The sequence below is a fragment of the Oncorhynchus masou genome, chromosome 31 (assembly GCF_036934945.1).
Source record: "Oncorhynchus masou masou isolate Uvic2021 chromosome 31, UVic_Omas_1.1, whole genome shotgun sequence".
NCBI lineage: Eukaryota > Metazoa > Chordata > Actinopteri > Salmoniformes > Salmonidae > Oncorhynchus > Oncorhynchus masou.
In genome coordinates this window covers 80,656,763-80,676,989 of record NC_088242.1, presented here as the reverse complement: position 1 = coordinate 80,676,989, position 20,227 = coordinate 80,656,763, and the positions used below count along the sequence as shown (strand labels likewise).

General features: G+C 45.2%; 1 protein-coding gene across 1 annotated transcript in view; it reads left to right on the top strand.

Annotated features, from left to right (window-relative positions):
* LOC135524536 (A disintegrin and metalloproteinase with thrombospondin motifs 20-like) overlaps window positions 1-20,227 on the top strand; it is a 176,771-nt gene that overhangs the window by 103,276 nt on the left and 53,268 nt on the right. The window contains exons 16-18 of the mRNA XM_064952156.1: window positions 16,059-16,154; window positions 19,064-19,230; window positions 19,384-19,513. Coding sequence (XP_064808228.1) covers window positions 16,059-16,154; window positions 19,064-19,230; window positions 19,384-19,513 — 393 coding nt within the window. The remainder of the gene's footprint in view (window positions 1-16,058; window positions 16,155-19,063; window positions 19,231-19,383; window positions 19,514-20,227) is intronic.

Genomic DNA, 20,227 nt, shown 5'->3' with positions numbered 1-20,227 from the left:
GTTTTACCCTCTCCTCTCCCCTCATTCTAATATCTCTGTTTTACCCTCTCCTCTCCCCTCACTCCAATATCTATGTTTTTACCCTCTCCTCTCCCCTCACTCCAATATCTATGTTTTTACCCTCTCCTCTCCCCTCACTCCAATATCTCTGTTCTAACCCTCTCCCTCTCCCCTCATTCTAATATCTCTGTTCTAACCCTCTCCTCTCCCCTCATTCTAATATCTGTTTTTACCCTCTCCTCACCCCTCACTCCAATATCTCTGTTCTAACACTCTCCTCTCCCCTCATTCTAATATCTCTGTTTTACCCTCTCCTGTCCCCTCACTCCAATATCTATGTTTTTACCCTCTCCTCACCCCTCACTCCAATATCTCTGTTCTAACCCTCTCCTCTCCCCTCATTCTAATATCTCTGTTCTAACCCTCTCCTCTCCCCTCATTCTAATATCTGTTTTTACCCTCTCCTCACCCCTCACTCCAATATCTCTGTTCTAACCCTCTCCTCACTCCAATATCTCTGTTCTAACCCTCTCTTCTCCCCTCATTCTAATATCTCTGTTCTAACCCTCTCTTCTCCCCTCATTCTAATATCTCTGTTCTAACCCTCTGCTTTACCCTCATTCTAATATCTGTTTTTACCCTCTCCTCACCCCTCACTCCAATATCTCTGTTCTAACCCTCTCCTCTCCCCTCATTCTAATATCTCTGTTCTAACCCTCTCCCCTCATTCTAACATCTGTTTTTACCCTGTCCTCACCCCTCACTCTAATATCTCTGTTCTAACCCTCTCCTCTCCCCTCATTCTAATATCTCTGTTCTAACCCTCTCCTCTCCCCTCATTATAATATCTGTTTTTACCCTCTCCTCACCCCTCACTCCAATATCTCTGTTCTAACACTCTCCTCTCCCCTCATTCTAATATCTCTGTTTTACCCTCTCCTCTCCCCTCATTCTAATATCTCTGTTTTACCCTCTCTCTCCCCTCACTCCAATATCTATGTTTTTACCCTCTCCTCTCCCCTCACTCCAATATCTCTGTTCTAACCCTCTCCTCTCCCCTCATTCTAATATCTCTGTTCTAACCCTCTCCTCTCCCCTCATTCTAATATCTGTTTTTACCCTCTCCTCACCCCTCACTCCAATATCTCTGTTCTAACCCTCTCCTCACTCCAATATCTCTGTTCTAACCCTCTCTTCTCCCCTCATTCTAATATCTCTGTTCTATCCCTCTCTTCTCCCCTCATTCTAATATCTCTGTTCTAACCCTCTCCTCTCCCTCATTCTAATATCTCTGTTCTAACCCTCTCCTCTCCCCTCATTCTAATATCTGTTTTTACCCTCTCCTCACCCCTCACTCCAATATCTCTGTTCTAACCCTCTCCTCACTCCAATATCTCTGTTCTAACCCTCTCTTCTCCCCTCATTCTAATATCTCTGTTCTAACCCTCTCTTCTCCCCTCATTCTAATATCTCTGTTCTAACCCTCTGCTTTACCCTCATTCTAATATCTGTTTTTACCCTCTCCTCACCCCTCACTCCAATATCTCTGTTCTAACCCTCTCCTCTCCCCTCATTCTAATATCTCTGTTCTAACCCTCTCCCCTCATTCTAACATCTGTTTTTACCCTGTCCTCACCCCTCACTCTAATATCTCTGTTCTAACCCTCTCCTCTCCCCTCATTCTAATATCTCTGTTCTAACCCTCTCCTCTCCCCTCATTATAATATCTGTTTTTACCCTCCCTCACCCCTCACTCCAATATCTCTGTTCTAACACTCTCCTCTCCCTCATTCTAATATCTCTGTTTTACCCTCTCCTCTCCCCTCATTCTAATATCTCTGTTTTACCCTCTCCTCTCCCCTCACTCCAATATCTATGTTTTTACCCTCTCCTCACCCCTCACTCCAATATCTCTGTTCTAACCCTCTCCTCTCCCCTCATTCTAATATCTCTGTTCTAACCCTCTCCCTCTCCCCTCATTCTAATATCTGTTTTTACCCTCTCCTCACCCCCTCACTCCAATATCTCTGTTCTAACCCTCTCCTCACTCCAATATCTCTGTTCTAACCCTCTCTTCTCCCCTCATTCTAATATCTCTGTTCTATCCCTCTCTTCTCCCCTCATTCTAATATCTCTGTTCTAACCCTCTGCTTTACCCTCATTCTAATATCTTTTTTTACCCTCTCCTCACCCCTCACTCCAATATCTCTGTTCTAACCCTCTCCTCTCCCCTCATTCTAATATCTCTGTTCTAACCCTCTCCCCTCATTCTAACATCTGTTTTACCCTGTCCTCACCCCTCACTCCAATATCTCTGTTCTAACCCTCTCCTCTCCCCTCATTCTAATATCTCTGTTCTAACCCTCTCCTCTCCCCTCATTATAATATCTGTTTTTACCCTCTCCTCACCCCTCACTCCAATATCTCTGTTCTAACCCTCTCCTCTCCCTCATTCTAATATCTCTGTTCTAACCCTCTCCTCTCCCCTCATTCTAATATCTGTTTTACCCTCTCCTAACCCCTCACTCCAATATCTCTGTTCTAACCCTCTCTTCTCCCCTCATTCTAATATCTCTGTTCTAACCCTCTCTTCTCCCCTCATTCTAATATCTCTGTTCTAACCCTCTCCTCTCCCCTCACTCCAATATCTATGTTTTTACCTCTCCTCACCCCTCACTCCAATATCTCTGTTTTTACCCTCTCCTCTCCCCCCACTCCAATATCTCTGTTCTAGCCCCTAACCCTCTCCCCCACTACAATATCTCTGTTCTAACCCTAACCCTCTCCCCCCACTCCAATATCTCTGTTCTAACCATCTCTTTCTCCTCACTCCAATATCTCTGTTTTAACCCTCTCCCCTCACTCCAATATCTCTGTTCTAACCATCTCTTCTCCTCTCACTCCAATATCTGTTCTAACCCTCTCCTCTCTCCTCATTCTAATATCTCTGTTTTAACCCTCTCCTCTCCCCTCATTCTAATATCTGTTTTAACTCTCTCCTCTCCCCTCATTCTAATATCTCTGTTCTAACCCTCTCCTCTCCCTCATTCCAATATCTCTGTTTTAACCCTCTCCTCTCCCCCTCATTCTAATATCTCTGTTTTACCCTCTCCTCTCCCCTCATTCTAATATCTCTGTTTTACCCTCTCCTCTCCCCTCACTCCAATATCTATGTTTTTACCCTCTCCTCTCCCCTCACTCCAATATCTATGTTTTTACCCTCTCCTCTCCCCTCACTCCAATATCTCTGTTCTAACCCTCTCCTCTCCCCTCATTCTAATATCTCTGTTCTAACCCTCTCCTCTCCCCTCATTCTAATATCTGTTTTTACCCCTCTCCTCACCCTCACTCCAATATCTCTGTTCTAACACTCTCCCTCTCCCCTCATTCTAATATCTCTGTTTTACCCTCTCCTGTCCCCTCATTCTAATATCTCTGTTTTACCCCTCTCCTCTCCCCTCACTCCAATATCTATGTTTTTACCCTCTCCTCACCCCTCACTCCAATATCTCTGTTCTAACCCTCTCCTCTCCCCTCATTCTAATATCTCTGTTCTAACCCTCTCCTCTCCCTCATTCTAATATCTGTTTTTACCCTCTCCTCACCCCTCACTCCAATATCTCTGTTCTAACCCTCTCCTCACTCCAATATCTCTGTTCTAACCCTCTCTTCTCCCCTCATTCTAATATCTCTGTTCTAACCCTCTCTTCTCCCCTCATTCTAATATCTCTGTTCTAACCCTCTGCTTTACCCTCATTCTAATATCTGTTTTTACCCTCTCCTCACCCCTCACTCCAATATCTCTGTTCTAACCCTCTCCTCTCCCCTCATTCTAATATCTCTGTTCTAACCCTCTCCCCTCATTCTAACATCTGTTTTTACCCTGTCCTCACCCCTCACTCTAATATCTCTGTTCTAACCCTCTCCTCTCCCCTCATTCTAATATCTCTGTTCTAACCCTCTCCTCTCCCCTCATTATAATATCTGTTTTTACCCTCTCCTCACCCCTCACTCCAATATCTCTGTTCTAACACTCTCCTCTCCCCTCATTCTAATATCTCTGTTTTACCCTCTCCTCTCCCCTCATTCTAATATCTCTGTTTTACCCTCTCCTCTCCCCTCACTCCAATATCTATGTTTTTACCCTCTCCTCACCCCTCACTCCAATATCTCTGTTCTAACCCTCTCCTCTCCCCTCATTCTAATATCTCTGTTCTAACCCTCTCCTCTCCCCTCATTCTAATATCTGTTTTTACCCTCTCCTCACCCCTCACTCCAATATCTCTGTTCTAACCCTCTCCTCACTCCAATATCTCTGTTCTAACCCTCTCTTCTCCCCTCATTCTAATATCTCTGTTCTATCCCTCTCTTCTCCCCTCATTCTAATATCTGCTTTACCCCTCATTCTAATATCTGTTTTACCCTCTCCTCACCCCTCACTCCAATATCTCTGTTCTAACACTCTCTCTCCCCTCATTCTAATATCGATGTTTTACCCTCTCCTGTCCCCTCATTCTAATATCTCTGTTTTACCTTCTCCTCTCCCCTCACTCCAATATCTATGTTTTTACCCTCTCCTCACCCTCACTCCAATATCTCTGTTCTAACCCTCTCCTCTCCTCATTCTAATATCTCTGTTCTAACCCTCTCCTCTCCCCTCATTCTAATATCTGTTTTTACCCTCTCCTCACCCCTCACTCCAATATCTCTGTTCTAACCCTCTCCTCACTCCAATATCTCTGTTCTAACCCCTCTTCTCCCCTCATTCTAATATCTCTGTTCTAACCCTCTCTTCTCCCCTCATTCTAATATCTCTGTTCTAACCCTCTGCTTTACCCTCATTCTAATATCTGTTTTTACCCTCTCCTCACCCCTCACTCCAATATCTCTGTTCTAACCCTCTCCTCTCCCCTCATTCTAATATCTCTGTTCTAACCCTCTCCCCTCATTCTAACATCTGTTTTTACCCTGTCCTCACCCCTCACTCTAATATCTCTGTTCTAACCCTCTCCTCTCCCCTCATTCTAATATCTCTGTTCTAACCCTCTCCTCTCCCCTCATTATAATATCTGTTTTACCCTCTCCTCACCCCTCACTCCAATATCTCTGTTCTAACACTCTCCTCTCCCCTCATTCTAATATCTCTGTTTTACCCTCTCCTCTCCCTCATTCTAATATCTCTGTTTTACCCTCTCCTCTCCCCTCACTCCAATATCTATGTTTTTACCCTCTCCTCACCCCTCACTCCAATATCTCTGTTCTAACCCTCTCCTCTCCCCTCATTCTAATATCTCTGTTCTAACCCTCTCCTCTCCCCTCATTCTAATATCTGTTTTTACCCTCTCCTCACCCCTCACTCCAATATCTCTGTTCTAACCCTCTCCTCACTCCAATATCTCTGTTCTAACCCTCTCTTCTCCCCTCATTCTAATATCTCTGTTCTATCCCTCTCTTCTCCCCTCATTCTAATATCTCTGTTCTAACCCTCTGCTTTACCCTCATTCTAATATCTGTTTTTACCCTCTCCTCACCCCTCACTCCAATATCTCTGTTCTAACCCCTCCTCTCCCCTCATTCTAATATCTCTGTTCTAACCCTCTCCCCTCATTCTAACATCTGTTTTTACCCTGTCCTCACCCCTCACTCCAATATCTCTGTTCTAACCCTCTCCTCTCCCCTCATTCTAATATCTCTGTTCTAACCCTCTCCTCTCCCCTCATTATAATATCTGTTTTTACCCTCTCCTCACCCCTCACTCCAATATCTCTGTTCTAACCCTCTCCTCTCCCCTCATTCTAATATCTCTGTTCTAACCCTCTCCTCTCCCCTCATTCTAATATCTGTTTTTACCCTCTCCTAACCCCTCACTCCAATATCTCTGTTCTAACCCTCTCTTCTCCCCTCATTCTAATATCTCTGTTCTAACCCTCTTCTCCCCTCATTCTAATATCTCTGTTCTAACCCTCTCCTCTCCCCTCACTCCAATATCTATGTTTTTACCCTCTCCTCACCCCTCACTCCAATATCTCTGTTTTTACCCTCTCCTCTCCCCCCACTCCAATATCTCTGTTCTAGCCCTAACCCTCTCCCCCCACTCCAATATCTCTGCTCTAACCCTAACCCTCTCCCACCACTCCAATATCTCTGCTCTAACCCTAACCCTCTCCCCCCACTCCAATATCTCTGCTCTAACCCTAACCCTCTCCCCCACTACAATATCTCTGTTCTAACCCTAACCCTCTCCCCCACTCCAATATCTCTGTACTAACCCTAACCCTCTCCCCCCAATATCTGTTCTAACCCTAACCCTCTCCCCCACTCCAATATCTCTGCTCTAACCCTAATCCTCTCCCCCCACTACAATATCTCTGTTCTAACCCTAACCCTCTCCCCTCACTCCAATATCTCTGTTCTAACCCTCTCCTCTCCCCTCATTCTAATATCTCTGTTCTAACCCTCTCCTCTCCCCTCATTCTAATATCTCTGTTCTAACCCTCTCCTCTCCCCTCATTATAATATCTCTGTTCTAACCTCTCCTCTCCCTCATTCTAATATCTCTGTTTTACCCTCTCCTCTCCCCTCATTCTAATATCTCTGTTCTAACCCTCTCCTCTCCCCTCATTCTAATATCTGTTTTTACCCTCTCCTCACCCCTCACTCCAATATCTCTGTTCTAACCCTCTCCTCTCCCCTCATTCTAATATCTATGTTTTACCCTCTCCTGTCCCCTCATTCTAATATCTCTGTTTTACCCTCTCCTCTCCCCTCACTCCAATATCTATGTTTTTACCCTCTCCTCACCCCTCACTCCAATATCTCTGTTCTAACCCTCTCCTCTCCCCTCATTCTAATATCTCTGTTCTAACCCTCTCCTCTCCCCTCATTCTAATATCTGTTTTTACCCTCTCCTCACTCCCCCTCACTCTAATATCTCTGTTCTAACCCTCTCCTCTCCCCTCATTCTAATATCTCTGTTCTAACCCCTCTCCTCTCCCCTCATTATAATATCTGTTTTTACCCTCTCCTCACCCCTCACTCCAATATCTCTGTTCTAACACTCTCCTCTCCCCTCATTCTAATATCTCTGTTTTACCCTCTCCTCTCCCTCATTCTAATATCTCTGTTTTACCCTCTCCTCTCCCTCACTCCAATATCTATGTTTTTACCCTCTCCTCACCCCTCACTCCAATATCTCTGTTCTAACCCTCTCCTCTCCCCTCATTCTAATATCTCTGTTCTAACCCTCTCCTCTCCCCTCATTCTAATATCTGTTTTTACCCTCTCCTCACCCCTCACTCCAATATCTCTGTTCTAACCCTCTCCTCACTCCAATATCTCTGTTCTAACCCTCTCTTCTCCCCTCATTCTAATATCTCTGTTCTATCCCTCTCTTCTCCCCTCATTCTAATATCTCTGTTCTAACCCTCTGCTTTACCCTCATTCTAATATCTGTTTTTACCCTCTCCTCACCCCTCACTCCAATATCTCTGTTCTAACCCTCTCCTCTCCCCTCATTCTAATATCTCTGTTCTAACCCTCTCCCCTCATTCTAACATCTGTTTTTACCCTGTCCTCACCCCTCACTCCAATATCTCTGTTCTAACCCTCTCCTCTCCCCTCATTCTAATATCTCTGTTCTAACCCTCCTCTCCCCTCATTATAATATCTGTTTTTACCCTCTCCTCACCCCTCACTCCAATATCTCTGTTCTAACCCTCTCCTCTCCCCTCATTCTAATATCTCTGTTCTAACCCTCTCTCCTCTCCCCTCATTCTAATATCTGTTTTTACCCTCTCCTAACCCCTCACTCCAATATCTCTGTTCTAACCCTCTCTTCTCCCCTCATTCTAATATCTCTGTTCTAACCCTCTCTTCTCCCCTCATTCTAATATCTCTGTTCTAACCCTCTCCTCTCCCCTCACTCCAATATCTATGTTTTTACCCTCTCCTCACCCCTCACTCCAATATCTCTGTTTTTACCCTCTCCTCTCCCCCACTCCAATATCTCTGTTCTAGCCCTAACCCTCTCCCCCACTCCAATATCTCTGCTCTAACCCTAACCCTCTCCCACCACTCCAATATCTCTGCTCTAACCCTAACCCTCTCCCCCCACTCCAATATCTCTGCTCTAACCCTAACCCTCTCCCCACTACAATATCTCTGTTCTAACCCTAACCCTCTCCCCCACTCCAATATCTCTGTACTAACCCTAACCCTCTCCCCCCCAATATCTGTTCTAACCCTAACCCTCTCCCCCCACTCCAATATCTCTGCTCTAACCCTAATCCTCTCCCCACTACAATATCTCTGTTCTAACCCCTAACCCTCTCCCCTCACTCCAATATCTCTGTTCTAACCCTCTCCTCTCCCCTCATTCTAATATCTCTGTTCTAACCCTCTCCTCTCCCCTCATTCTAATATCTCTGTTCCTAACCCTCTCCTCTCCCCTCATTATAATATCTCTGTTCTAACCCTCTCCTCTCCCCTCATTCTAATATCTCTGTTTTACCCTCTCCTCTCCCCTCATTCTAATATCTCTGTTCTAACCCTCTCCTCTCCCCTCATTCTAATATCTGTTTTTACCCTCTCCTCACCCCTCACTCCAATATCTCTGTTCTAACCCTCTCCTCTCCCTCATTCTAATATCTATGTTTTACCCTCTCCTGTCCCCTCATTCTAATATCTCTGTTTTACCCTCTCCTCTCCCCTCACTCCAATATCTATGTTTTTACCCTCTCCTCACCCCTCACTCCAATATCTCTGTTCTAACCCTCTCCTCTCCCCTCATTCTAATATCTCTGTTCTAACCCTCTCCTCTCCCCTCATTCTAATATCTGTTTTACCCTCTCCTCACCCCTCACTCCAATATCTCTGTTCTAACCCTCTCCTCACTCCAATATCTCTGTTCTAACCCTCTCTTCTCCCCTCATTCTAATATCTCTGTTCTAACCCTCTCTTCTCCCCTCATTCTAATATCTCTGTTCTAACCCTCTGCTTTACCCTCATTCTAATATCTGTTTTACCCTCTCCTCACCCCTCACTCCAATATCTCTGTTCTAACCCTCTCCTCTCCCCTCATTCTAATATCTATGTTTTACCCTCTCCTGTCCCCTCATTCTAATATCTCTGTTTTACCCTCTCCTCTCCCCTCACTCCAATATCTATGTTTTTACCCTCTCCTCACCCTCACTCCAATATCTCTGTTCTAACCCTCTCCTCTCCCCTCATTCTAATATCTCTGTTCTAACCCTCTCCCTCTTCCCTCATTCTAATATCTGTTTTACCCTCTCCTCACCCCTCACTCCAATATCTCTGTTCTAACCCTCTCCTCACTCCAATATCTCTGTTCTAACCCTCTCTTCTCCCTCATTCTAATATCTCTGTTCTATCCCTCTCCTCACCCCCTCACTCCAATATCTCTGTTCTAACCCTCTCCTCTCCCCTCATTCTAATATCTCTGTTCTAACCCTCTCCTCTCCCCTCATTCTAATATCTGTTTTACCCTCTCCTCACCCCTCACTCCAATATCTCTGTTCTAACCCTCTCCTCACTCCAATATCTCTGTTCTAACCTCTCTTCTCCCCTCATTCTAATATCTCTGTTCTATCCCCTCTCTTCTCCCCTCATTCTAATATCTCTTTTCTAACCCTCTGCTTTACCCTCATTCTAATATCTGTTTTTACCCTCTCCTCACCCCTCACTCCAATATCTCTGTTCTAACCCTCTCTCTCCCCTCATTCTAATATCTCTGTTCTAACCCTCTCCCTCATTCTAACATCTGTTTTACCCCTGTCCTCACCCCTCACTCCAATATCTCTGTTCTAACCCTCTCCTCTCCCCTCATTCTAATATCTCTGTTCTAACCCTCTCCTCTCCCCTCATTATAATATCTGTTTTTACCCTCTCCTCACCCCTCACTCCAATATCTCTGTTCTAACCCTCTCCTCTCCCCTCATTCTAATATCTCTGTTCTAACCCTCTCCTCTCCCCTCATTCTAATATCTGTTTTACCCTCTCTAACCCCTCACTCCAATATCTCTGTTCTAACCCTCTCTTCTCCCCTCATTCTAATATCTCTGTTCTAACCCTCTCTTCTCCCCTCATTCTAATATCTCTGTTCTAACCCTCTCTCTCCCCTCACTCCAATATCTATGTTTTTACCCTCTCCTCACCCCTCACTCCAATATCTCTGTTTTTACCCTCTCCTCTCCCCCCACTCCAATATCTCTGTTCTAGCCCTAACCCTCTCCCCCCACTCCAATATCTCTGCTCTAACCCTAACCCTCTCCCACCACTCCAATATCTCTGCTCTAACCCTAACCCTCTCCCCCACTCCAATATCTCTGCTCTAACCCTAACCCTCTCCCCCACTACAATATCTCTGTTCTAACCCTAACCCTCTCCCCCCACTCCAATATCTCTGTACTAACCCTAACCCTCTCCCCCCCCAATATCTGTTCTAACCCTAACCCTCTCCCCCCACTCCAATATCTCTGCTCTAACCCTAACCCTCCCCCCACTACAATATCTCTGTTCTAACCCTAACCCTCTCCCCTCACTCCAATATCTCTGTTCTAACCCTCTCCTCTCCCTCATTCTAATATCTCTGTTCTAACCCTCTCCTCTCCCCTCATTCTAATATCTCTGTTCTAACCCTCTCCTCTCCCCTCATTATAATATCTCTGTTCTAACCCTCTCCTCTCCCCTCATTCTAATATCTCTGTTTTACCCTCTCCTCTCCCCTCATTCTAATATCTCTGTTCTAACCCTCTCCTCTCCCCTCATTCTAATATCTGTTTTACCCTCTCTCACCCCTCACTCCAATATCTCTGTTCTAACCCTCTCCTCTCCCCTCATTCTAATATCTATGTTTTACCCTCTCCTGTCCCCTCATTCTAATATCTCTGTTTTACCCTCTCCTCTCCCCTCACTCCAATATCTATGTTTTTACCCTCTCCTCACCCCCTCACTCCAATATCTCTGTTCTAACCTCTCCTCTCCCCTCATTCTAATATCTCTGTTCTAACCCTCTCCTCTCCCCTCATTCTAATATCTGTTTTTACCCTCTCCTCACCCCTCACTCCAATATCTCTGTTCTAACCCTCTCCTCACTCCAATATCTCTGTTCTAACCCTCTCTTCTCCCCTCATTCTAATATCTCTGTTCTAACCCTCTCTTCTCCCCTCATTCTAATATCTCTGTTCTAACCCTCTGCTTTACCCTCATTCTAATATCTGTTTTTACCCTCCCTCACCCCTCACTCCAATATCTCTGTTCTAACCCTCTCCTCTCCCCCTCATTCTAATATCTATGTTTTACCCTCTCCTGTCCCCTCATTCTAATATCTCTGTTTTACCCTCTCCTCTCCCCTCACTCCAATATCTATGTTTTTACCCTCTCCTCACCCCTCACTCCAATATCTCTGTTCTAACCCTCTCCTCTCCCCTCATTCTAATATCTCTGTTCTAACCCTCTCCTCTCCCCTCATTCTAATATCTGTTTTTACCTCTCCCTCACCCCTCACTCCAATATCTCTGTTCTAACCCTCTCCTCACTCCAATATCTCTGTTCTAACCCTCTCTTCTCCCCTCATTCTAATATCTCTGTTCTATCCTCTCTTCCCCCTCATTCTAATATCTCTGTTCTAACCCTCTGCTTTACCCTCATTCTAATATCTGTTTTTACCCTCTCCTCACCCCTCACTCCAATATCTCTGTTCTAACCCTCTCCTCTCCCCTCATTCTAATATCTCTGTTCTAACCCTCTCCCCTCATTCTAACATCTGTTTTTACCCTGTCCTCACCCCCTCACTCCAATATCTCTGTTCTAACCCTCTCCTCTCCCCTCATTCTAATATCTCTGTTCTAACCCTCTCCTCTCCCCTCATTATAATATCTGTTTTTTACCCTCTCCTCACCCCTCACTCCAATATCTCTGTTCTAACCCTCTCCTCTCCCTCATTCTAATATCTCTGTTCTAACCCTCTCCTCTCCCTCATTCTAATATCTGTTTTTACCCTCTCCTAACCCCTCACTCCAATATCTCTGTTCTAACCCTCTCTTCTCCCTCATTCTAATATCTCTGTTCTAACCCCTCTCTTCTCCCCTCATTCTAATATCTCTGTTCTAACCCTCTCCTCTCCCCTCACTCCAATATCTATGTCTCCTCACCCCTCACTCCAATATCTCTGTTTTACCCTCTCCTCTCCCCCCACTCCAATATCTCTGTTCTAGCCCTAACCCTCTCCCCCACTCCAATATCTCTGCTCTAACCCTAACCCTCTCCCAATATCTCCTCTAACCCTAACCCTCCAATATCTCTGCTCTAACCCTAACCCTCTCCCCCCACTCCAATATCTCTGCTCTAACCCTAACCCTCAATATCTCCCCTAACCCTCTTCCCGACTCCAATATCTCTGTTCTAAACCTAACCCTCTCCCCCACTCCAATATCTCTGTACTAACCCTAACCCTCTCCCCCCAATATCTGTTCTAACCTAACCCTCTCCCCCCCACTCCAATATCTCTGCTCCTAACCCTAACCCTCTCCCCACTACAATATCTCTGTTCTAACCCTAACCCTCTCCCCTCACTCCAATATCTCTGTTCTAACCCTCTCCTCTCCCCTCATTCTAATATCTCTGTTCTAACCCTCTCCTCTCCCCTCATTCTAACATCTACTTTTACCCTCTCCTCACCCCCTCACTCCAAATATCTCTGTTCTAACCCTCTCCTCTCCCCTCATTCTAATATCTCTGTTCTAACCCTCTCCTCTCCCCTCATTATAATATCTCTGTTCTAACCCTCTCCTCTCCCCTCATTCTAATATCTCTGTTTTACCCTCACCTCTCCCCTCATTCTAATATCTCTGTTCTAACCCTCTCCTCTCCCCTCATTCTAATATCTGTTTTACCCTCTCCTCACCCCTCATCTCTGTTCTAATATCTCTCCCTCATTCTAATATCTAACCCTCTCCTCTCCCTCATTCTAATATCTCTGTTTTACCCTCTCCTCTCCTCACTCCAATATCTATGTTTTTACCCTCTCCTCACCCTCACTCCAATATCTCTGTTCTAACCCTCTCCTCTCCCCTCATTCTAATATCTCTGTTCTAACTCCTCTCCCCTCATTCTAATATCTGTTTTTCCTCTCCTCACCCCTCACTCCAATATCTCTGTTCTAACCCTCTCCCACTCTCTGTTCTCTCCCCTCATTCTAATATCTCTGTTCTAACCCTCTCTTCTCCTCATTCTAATATCTCTGTTCTAACACTCTGCTTTACCCTCATTCTAATATCTGTTTTTACCTCTGCTCACCCCTCACCCCTCACTCCAATATCTCTGTTCTAACCTCTCCTCTCCCCCTCATTCTAATATCTCTGTTCTAACCCTCTCCCTCATTCTAACATCTGTTTTTACCCTGTCCTCACCCCTCACTCCAATATCTCTGTTCTAACCCTCTCCTCTCCCCTCATTCTAATATCTCTGTTCTAACCCTCTCCTCTCCCTCATTATAATATCTGTTTTTTACCCCCCTCACCCCTCACTCCAATATCTCTGTTCTAACCCTCTCCTCTCCCCTCATTCTAATATCTCTGTTTTACCCTCTCCTCTCCCCTCATTCTAATATCTCTGTTTTACCCTCTCCTCTCCCCTCACTCCAATATCTATGTTTTACCCTCTCCTCACCCTCACTCCAATATCTCTGTTCTAACCCTCTCTCTCCCCTCATTCTAATATCTCTGTTCTAACCCCTATCCTCTCCCTCATTCTAATATCTGTTTTTTCTAACCCTCTGTTCTAACCCTCTCCTCATTCCAATATCTGTTTTAACCCTCTCCTCTCCCCTCATTCTAATATCTCTGTTCTAACCCTCTCCTCTCCCTCATTCTAATATCTCTGTTCTAACCCTCTCCCCTCATTCTAACATCTGTTTTTTTACCCTGTCCTCACCCCTCACTCCAATATCTCTGTTCTAACCCTCTCCTCTCCCCCTCATTCTAATATCTCTGTTCTAACCCTCTCCTGTCCCTCATTATAATATCTGTTTTACCCTCTCCTCACCCCTCACTCCAATATCTCTGTTCTAACCCTCTCCTCTCCAATATCTCTGTTCTAACCCTAACCCTCTCCCCCCACTCCAATATCTCTGTTCTAACCCTAACCCTCCCCCCCCAATATCTGTTCTAACCCTAACCCTCTCCCCCACTCCAATATCTCTGCTCTAACCCTAACCCTCTCCCCCCACTATAATATCTCTGTTCTAACCCTAACCCTCTTCCCCGACTCCAATATCTTTGTTCGAAACCTAACCCTCTCTCCCCCACTCCAATATCTCTGTTCTACCCCTAACCGTCTCCCCCCAATATCTGTTCTAACCCTAACCCTCTCCCCCCACTCCAATATCTCTGCTCTAACCCTAACCCTCTCCCCCCACTACAATATCTCTGTTCTAACCCTAACCCTCTCCCCCCACTCCAATATCTCTGTTCTAACCATCTCTTCTCCCCTCACTCCAATATCTCTGTTCTAACCATCTCTTCTCCTCTCACTCCAATATCTGTTCTAACCCTCTCCTCTCTCCTCATTCTAATATCTCTGTTCTAACCCTCTCCTCTCCCCTCATTCCAATATCTCTGTTTTAACCCTCTCCTCTCCCCTCATTCTAATATCTCTGTTTTACCCTCTCCTCTCCCCTCATTCTAATATCTCTGTTTTACCCTCTCCTCTCCCCTCACTCCAATATCTATGTTTTTACCCTCTCCTCTCCCCTCACTCCAATATCTATGTTTTTACCCTCTCCTCTCCCCTCACTCCAATATCTCTGTTCTAACCCTCTCCTCTCCCCTCATTCTAATATCTCTGTTCTAACCCTCTCCTCTCCCCTCATTCTAATATCTGTTTTTACCCTCTCCTCACCCCTCATTCTAATATCTCTGTTCTAACCCTCTCCTCTCCCCTCATTCTAATATCTCTGTTCTAACCCTCTCCTCTCCCCTCATTCTAACATCTGTTTTTACCCTCTCCTCACCCCTCACTCCCCTCATTCTAATATCTCTGTTCTAACCCTCTCCTCTCCCCTCATTCTAACATCTGTTTTTATTCTCCAATATCTCTGTTCTAACCTAATATCTCTGTTCTCTCTCCTCCCCTCATTCTAATATCTGTTCTAACCCCTCATTCTCTCAATAATCTCCTCTCCCTCTCTGTTCTCTCTCTCTCCCCTCATTCTAATATCTCTGTTCTAACCCTCTCCTCTCCCCTCATTCTAATATCTCTGTTCTAACCCTCTCCTCTCCCTCATTCTAATACCCTCTCCTCACCCCTCACTCCAATATCTCTGTTCTAACCCTCATTCTAATATCTCTGTTCTAACCCTCTCTTTTCCCCTCATTCTAATATCTCTGTTCTAACCCTCTGCTTTACCCTCATTCTAATATCTGTTTTTACCCTCTCCTCACCCCTCACTCCAATATCTCTGTTCTAACCCTCTCCTCTCCCCTCATTCTAATATCTCTGTTCTAACCCTCTCCTCTCCCCTCATTCTAACATCTGTTTTTACCCTCTCCTCACCCCTCACTCCAATATCTCTGTTCTAACCCTCTCCTCTCCCCTCATTCTAATATCTCTGATTTACCCTCTCCTCTCCCTTCACTCCAATATCTATGTTTTTACCCTCTCCTCTCCCCTCACTCCAATATCTCTGTTCTAACCCTCTCCTCTCCCCTCATTCTAATATCTCTGTTCTAACCCTCTCCTTTCCCCTCATTCTAATATCTGTTTTTCCCTCTCCTCACCCCTCACTCCAATATCTCTGTTCTAACCCTCTCCTCTCCCCTCATTGTACCTCTTCTCTTTCATCTCCTGTTTTGTTTCTTCTCACTTCTTCCGTCTTCTCTCTCACCGTTTCCCTCGCTCCTGCTCAGTTTCTCCTCATCTCTTTCCTCTACCCATGTCGGCCTGTCATGGAACACAGACCCAGGGAAATTACAAGGCAAGCGCCGGGCCGGGGAGTAATTATATACTATTTTATGGGTTGGTCTCTCTCTCTTTCCATCCAGGTTACAACACAGTGGTGAGCATCCCTGCAGGAGCCACCAACATTGATATTAAACAGGTCAGCTACTCTGGGAAGTCGGAGGATGACAACTACCTCGGTGAGTTTGTGTGTGTGTGAGCATGAGTGATGCTATCACTGCTTAGCCATGGTACTTCACAGCAGGCCAATTCACTCACAGCCAGTTTATAGCAAATTCTTTCTAGCTATAGATGCTTTAAATATGTTTATTGGTGCTTTAAATGGTTGACACCATACAATAGGTCAATGTGTTTTCCCCCGCTCCTCTATCAAAGGGCAGCCACTGGCCAGAACATGGTTACCCACCCAGTGACCCCAGCTGTAGGGACAGGCTGTTTAGGATGTGGGGTTAAAGGGGGTGAGGAAGTATGGACTAATACCAAACCACTAGTCATTTATACCAGTCAGAATGTACAGTTGAAGTCGGAAGTTTACATACACTTAGGTTGGAGTCATTAAAACTCGTTTTTCAACCACTTCACAAATTTCTTGTTAACAAACTATAGTTTTGGCAAGTTGGTTAGGACATCTACTTTGTGCATGACACAAGTAATTTTTCCAACGATTGTTTATAGACAGATTATTTCACTTAGAATTCTCTGTATCACAATTCCAATGGGTCAGAAGTTTACATAGGCTAAGTTGACTGTGCCTTTAAACAGCTTGGAAAATTCCAGAAAAAGATGTCATGTTTTTAGAAGCTTCTGACAGGCTAATTGACATAATTTGAGTCCATTGTAGGTGTACCTGTGGATGTATTTCAAGGCCTACTTTCAAATTCAGTGCCTCTTTGCTTGACATCATGGGAAAATCAAAAGAAATCAGCCAAGACTTCAGACAAAAAATTGTCGACCTCCACAAGTCAGGTTCATCCTTGGGAGCAATTTCCAAACGCCTGAAGGTACCACATTCATCTGTACTCTGGTATGATGGAACAAAAATAGAACTTTTGGCCATAATGACCATCGTTATGTTTGGAGGAAAAAGGGGGAGGCTTGCAAGCCGAAGAACACTATCCCAACCGTGAAGCATGGGGGTGGCAGCATCATGTTGTCGGGGTCGTTTGCTGCAGGAGGGACTGGTGCACTTCTCAAAATAGATGACATCAAGAGGGAGGAAAAATATGTAGATATATTGAAGCAACATCTCAAGACATCAAATGGGTCTTCCAAATGGACAATGACCCCAAGCATATTTCCAAAGTTCTGGCACAATGGCTTAAGGACAACAAAGTCACGGTATTGGAGTGGCCATTACCAAGCCTTGACCTCAATCCTATAGAAAATGTGTGGGCAGAACTGAAAAAGCATGTGCGAGCAAGGAGGCCTACAAACCTGACTCAGTTACACCAGCTCTGTCAGGAGGAATGGGACAAAATTCACCCAACTTATTGTGGGAAGCTTGTGGAAGGCTACCCGAAATGTTTGACCCAAGTTGAGCAATTTAAAGGCAATGCTACCAAATACTAATTGAGTGTATGTAAACTTCTGACCCACTGGGAATGTAATGAAATAAATAAAAGCTGAAATAAATCATTTATTCTATTATTCTGACATTTTTACATTCTTACTAGGATTAAATGTCAGGAATTGTGAAAACTGAGTTTTTATGTATTTGGCAAAGATGTATGTAAACTTCCCACTTCAACTGTATGTGGAGGAAGCATGGCGGGGCCCGGAGCCAGATGGGCCAGAGGATAAGGGATAGCTGGGAAAGCAAACAGTGTGTCAGAACGAGAGGAAACTGAATGTGGAGGAAGCATGGCGGGGCCCGGAGCCAAATGGGCCAGAGGATAAGGGATAGCTGGGAAAGCAAACAGTGTGTCAGAACGAGAGGAAACTGAATGTGGAGGAAGCATGGCGGGGCCCGGAGCCAAATGGGCCAGAGGATAAGGGATAGCTGGGAAAGCAAACAGTGTGTCAGAACGAGAGGAAACTGAATGTGGAGGAAGCATGGCGGGGCCCGGAGCCAAATGGGCCAGAGGATAAGGGATAGCTGGGAAAGCAAACAGTGTGTCAGAACGAGAGGAAACTGTATGTGGAGGAAGCATGGCGGGGCCCGGAGCCAAATGGGCCAGAGGATAAGGGATAGCTGGGAAAGCAAACAGTGTGTCAGAACGAGAGGAAACTGTATGTGGAGGAAGCATGGCGGGGCCCGGAGCCAAATGGGCCAGAGGATAAGGGATAGCTGGGAAAGCAAACAGTGTGTCAGAACAAGAGGAAACTGAATGTGTGTAGAAAAGGTGTTAATTAGAGCCATGTGTAGCCAGGCTAGATGAAAGTGGATAGGGGCTGGGTGAGATGGGCAATGGCTGTGTTTGTGTGTGTGTGTGTGTGTGTGTGTGTGTGTGTGTGTGTGTGTGTGTGTGTGTGTGTGTGTGTTAGCCAATGCATTTTTCTCACTGCTGGAGGGTGCAGGTGATGACTGCCAGAAGAGGTGTTTTTGTCATTGGCCATCACACACCATACACACAGGCAGTCAGGGGTTAACGAGGACTAGCTGGGGTCCTCAGCTGGTGGTGTGCAGACTTGAGTGTAAACAAAGTTGTGCCTAGAGACCTAATCACACACATTGTTTCAACATGGGCTCTCTCACATTGTAATTACTACATATTTCACAGAACCATACTTCTGTCGTTTGTGTGTTTTTATGCACTGGTTTGTATTTCAAGACAGTGGAGCTACTTTGTTAGCATTCGTAAAGAAAGTCACGCAGTCTAACTCCAAATGACTGCAATTTGGTGCCACCAATGTTTCAACATACCCCCTTGCAACAATGGAATTGCAGAACATTTTTGGTTTGAAGTCATTGAATGTTTACATACAGCTTGGAATGACAAAGCTACTTTCCACCTCAAAAGATTTTCCAAACCTGAAACCCAAAAAACTCAAAAAGTATTTAGCAAAGAAAGCAGTTTTTATCCAATGTCTTGAGGCAATATTTTCTTTTTATTATTTATTTTTCCACTTTTCGTTTGTTTCCTTTCAGCTTTATCTGACAGCCATTCTAACTTTCTCCTGAATGGGAACTTTGTGGTGGCCATGTTCAAAAAGGAAATCCCCTTCAAGGGAACTGTCATTGAGTACAGCGGCTCAGACACCATGGAGGAGCGCATCAACTGCACTGAACGCATCGAGGAGGAACTCATTCTACAGGCAAGGCTGATGTCTCTGTCTCTTTGTCTCTCTCTCGCTCTTCTGTTTGTTTCTATCTTCCTCTCTCTCTAGTGTTCTCTGTCCCCTCTCCACCCTTCCCCCAACTCTCCTTCTATATTGTTACAAGTATTTCCCATATCATTGTTTCCCTAGGTCCTGTGTGTGGGGAACCTGTACAACCCAGATGTGCGCTACTCCTTCAACATCCCCATCGAGGAGCACAGGGAACAGTTTGTGTGGGACCCCTCAGGCTCCTGGCTGGATTGTAGCCGCATGTGTCAGGGTAAGGTCATAGTCGTCCATCCAGTTACCCATGTGTCAAGGTAAAGTCATAGTCGTCCACCCAGTTACCCATGTGTCAGGAGGGTAAAGTCATAGTCATCCACCCAGTTACCCATGTGTCAGGGTAAAGTCATAGTCGTCCACCCAGTTACCCATGTATCAGGGTAAAGTCATAGTCGTCCACCCAGTTACCTATGTGTCAGGAGGGTAAAGTCATAGTCATCCACCCAGTTACCCATGTGTCAGGGTAAAGTCATAGTCGTCCACCCAGTTACCCATGTATCAGGGTAAAGTCATAGTCGTCACCCAGTTACCTATGTGTCAGGAGGGTAAAGTCATAGTCATCCACCCAGTTACCCATGTGTCAGGGTAAAGTCATAGTCGTCCACCCAGTTACCCATGTATCAGGGTAAAGTCATAGTTTTCCACCCAGTTACCTATGTGTCAGGAGGGTAAAGTCATAGTCATCCACCCAGTTACCCATGTGTCAGGGTAAAGTCATAGTCGTCCACCCAGTTACCCATGTATCAGGGTAAAGTCATAGTCGTCCACCCAGTTACCTATGTGTCAGGAGGGTAAAGTCATAGTCATCCACCCAGTTACCCATGTGTCAGGGTAAAGTCATAGTCGTCCACCCAGTTACCCATGTATCAGGGTAAAGTCATAGTCGTCCACCCAGTTACCTATGTGTCAGGAGGGTAAAGTCATAGTCATC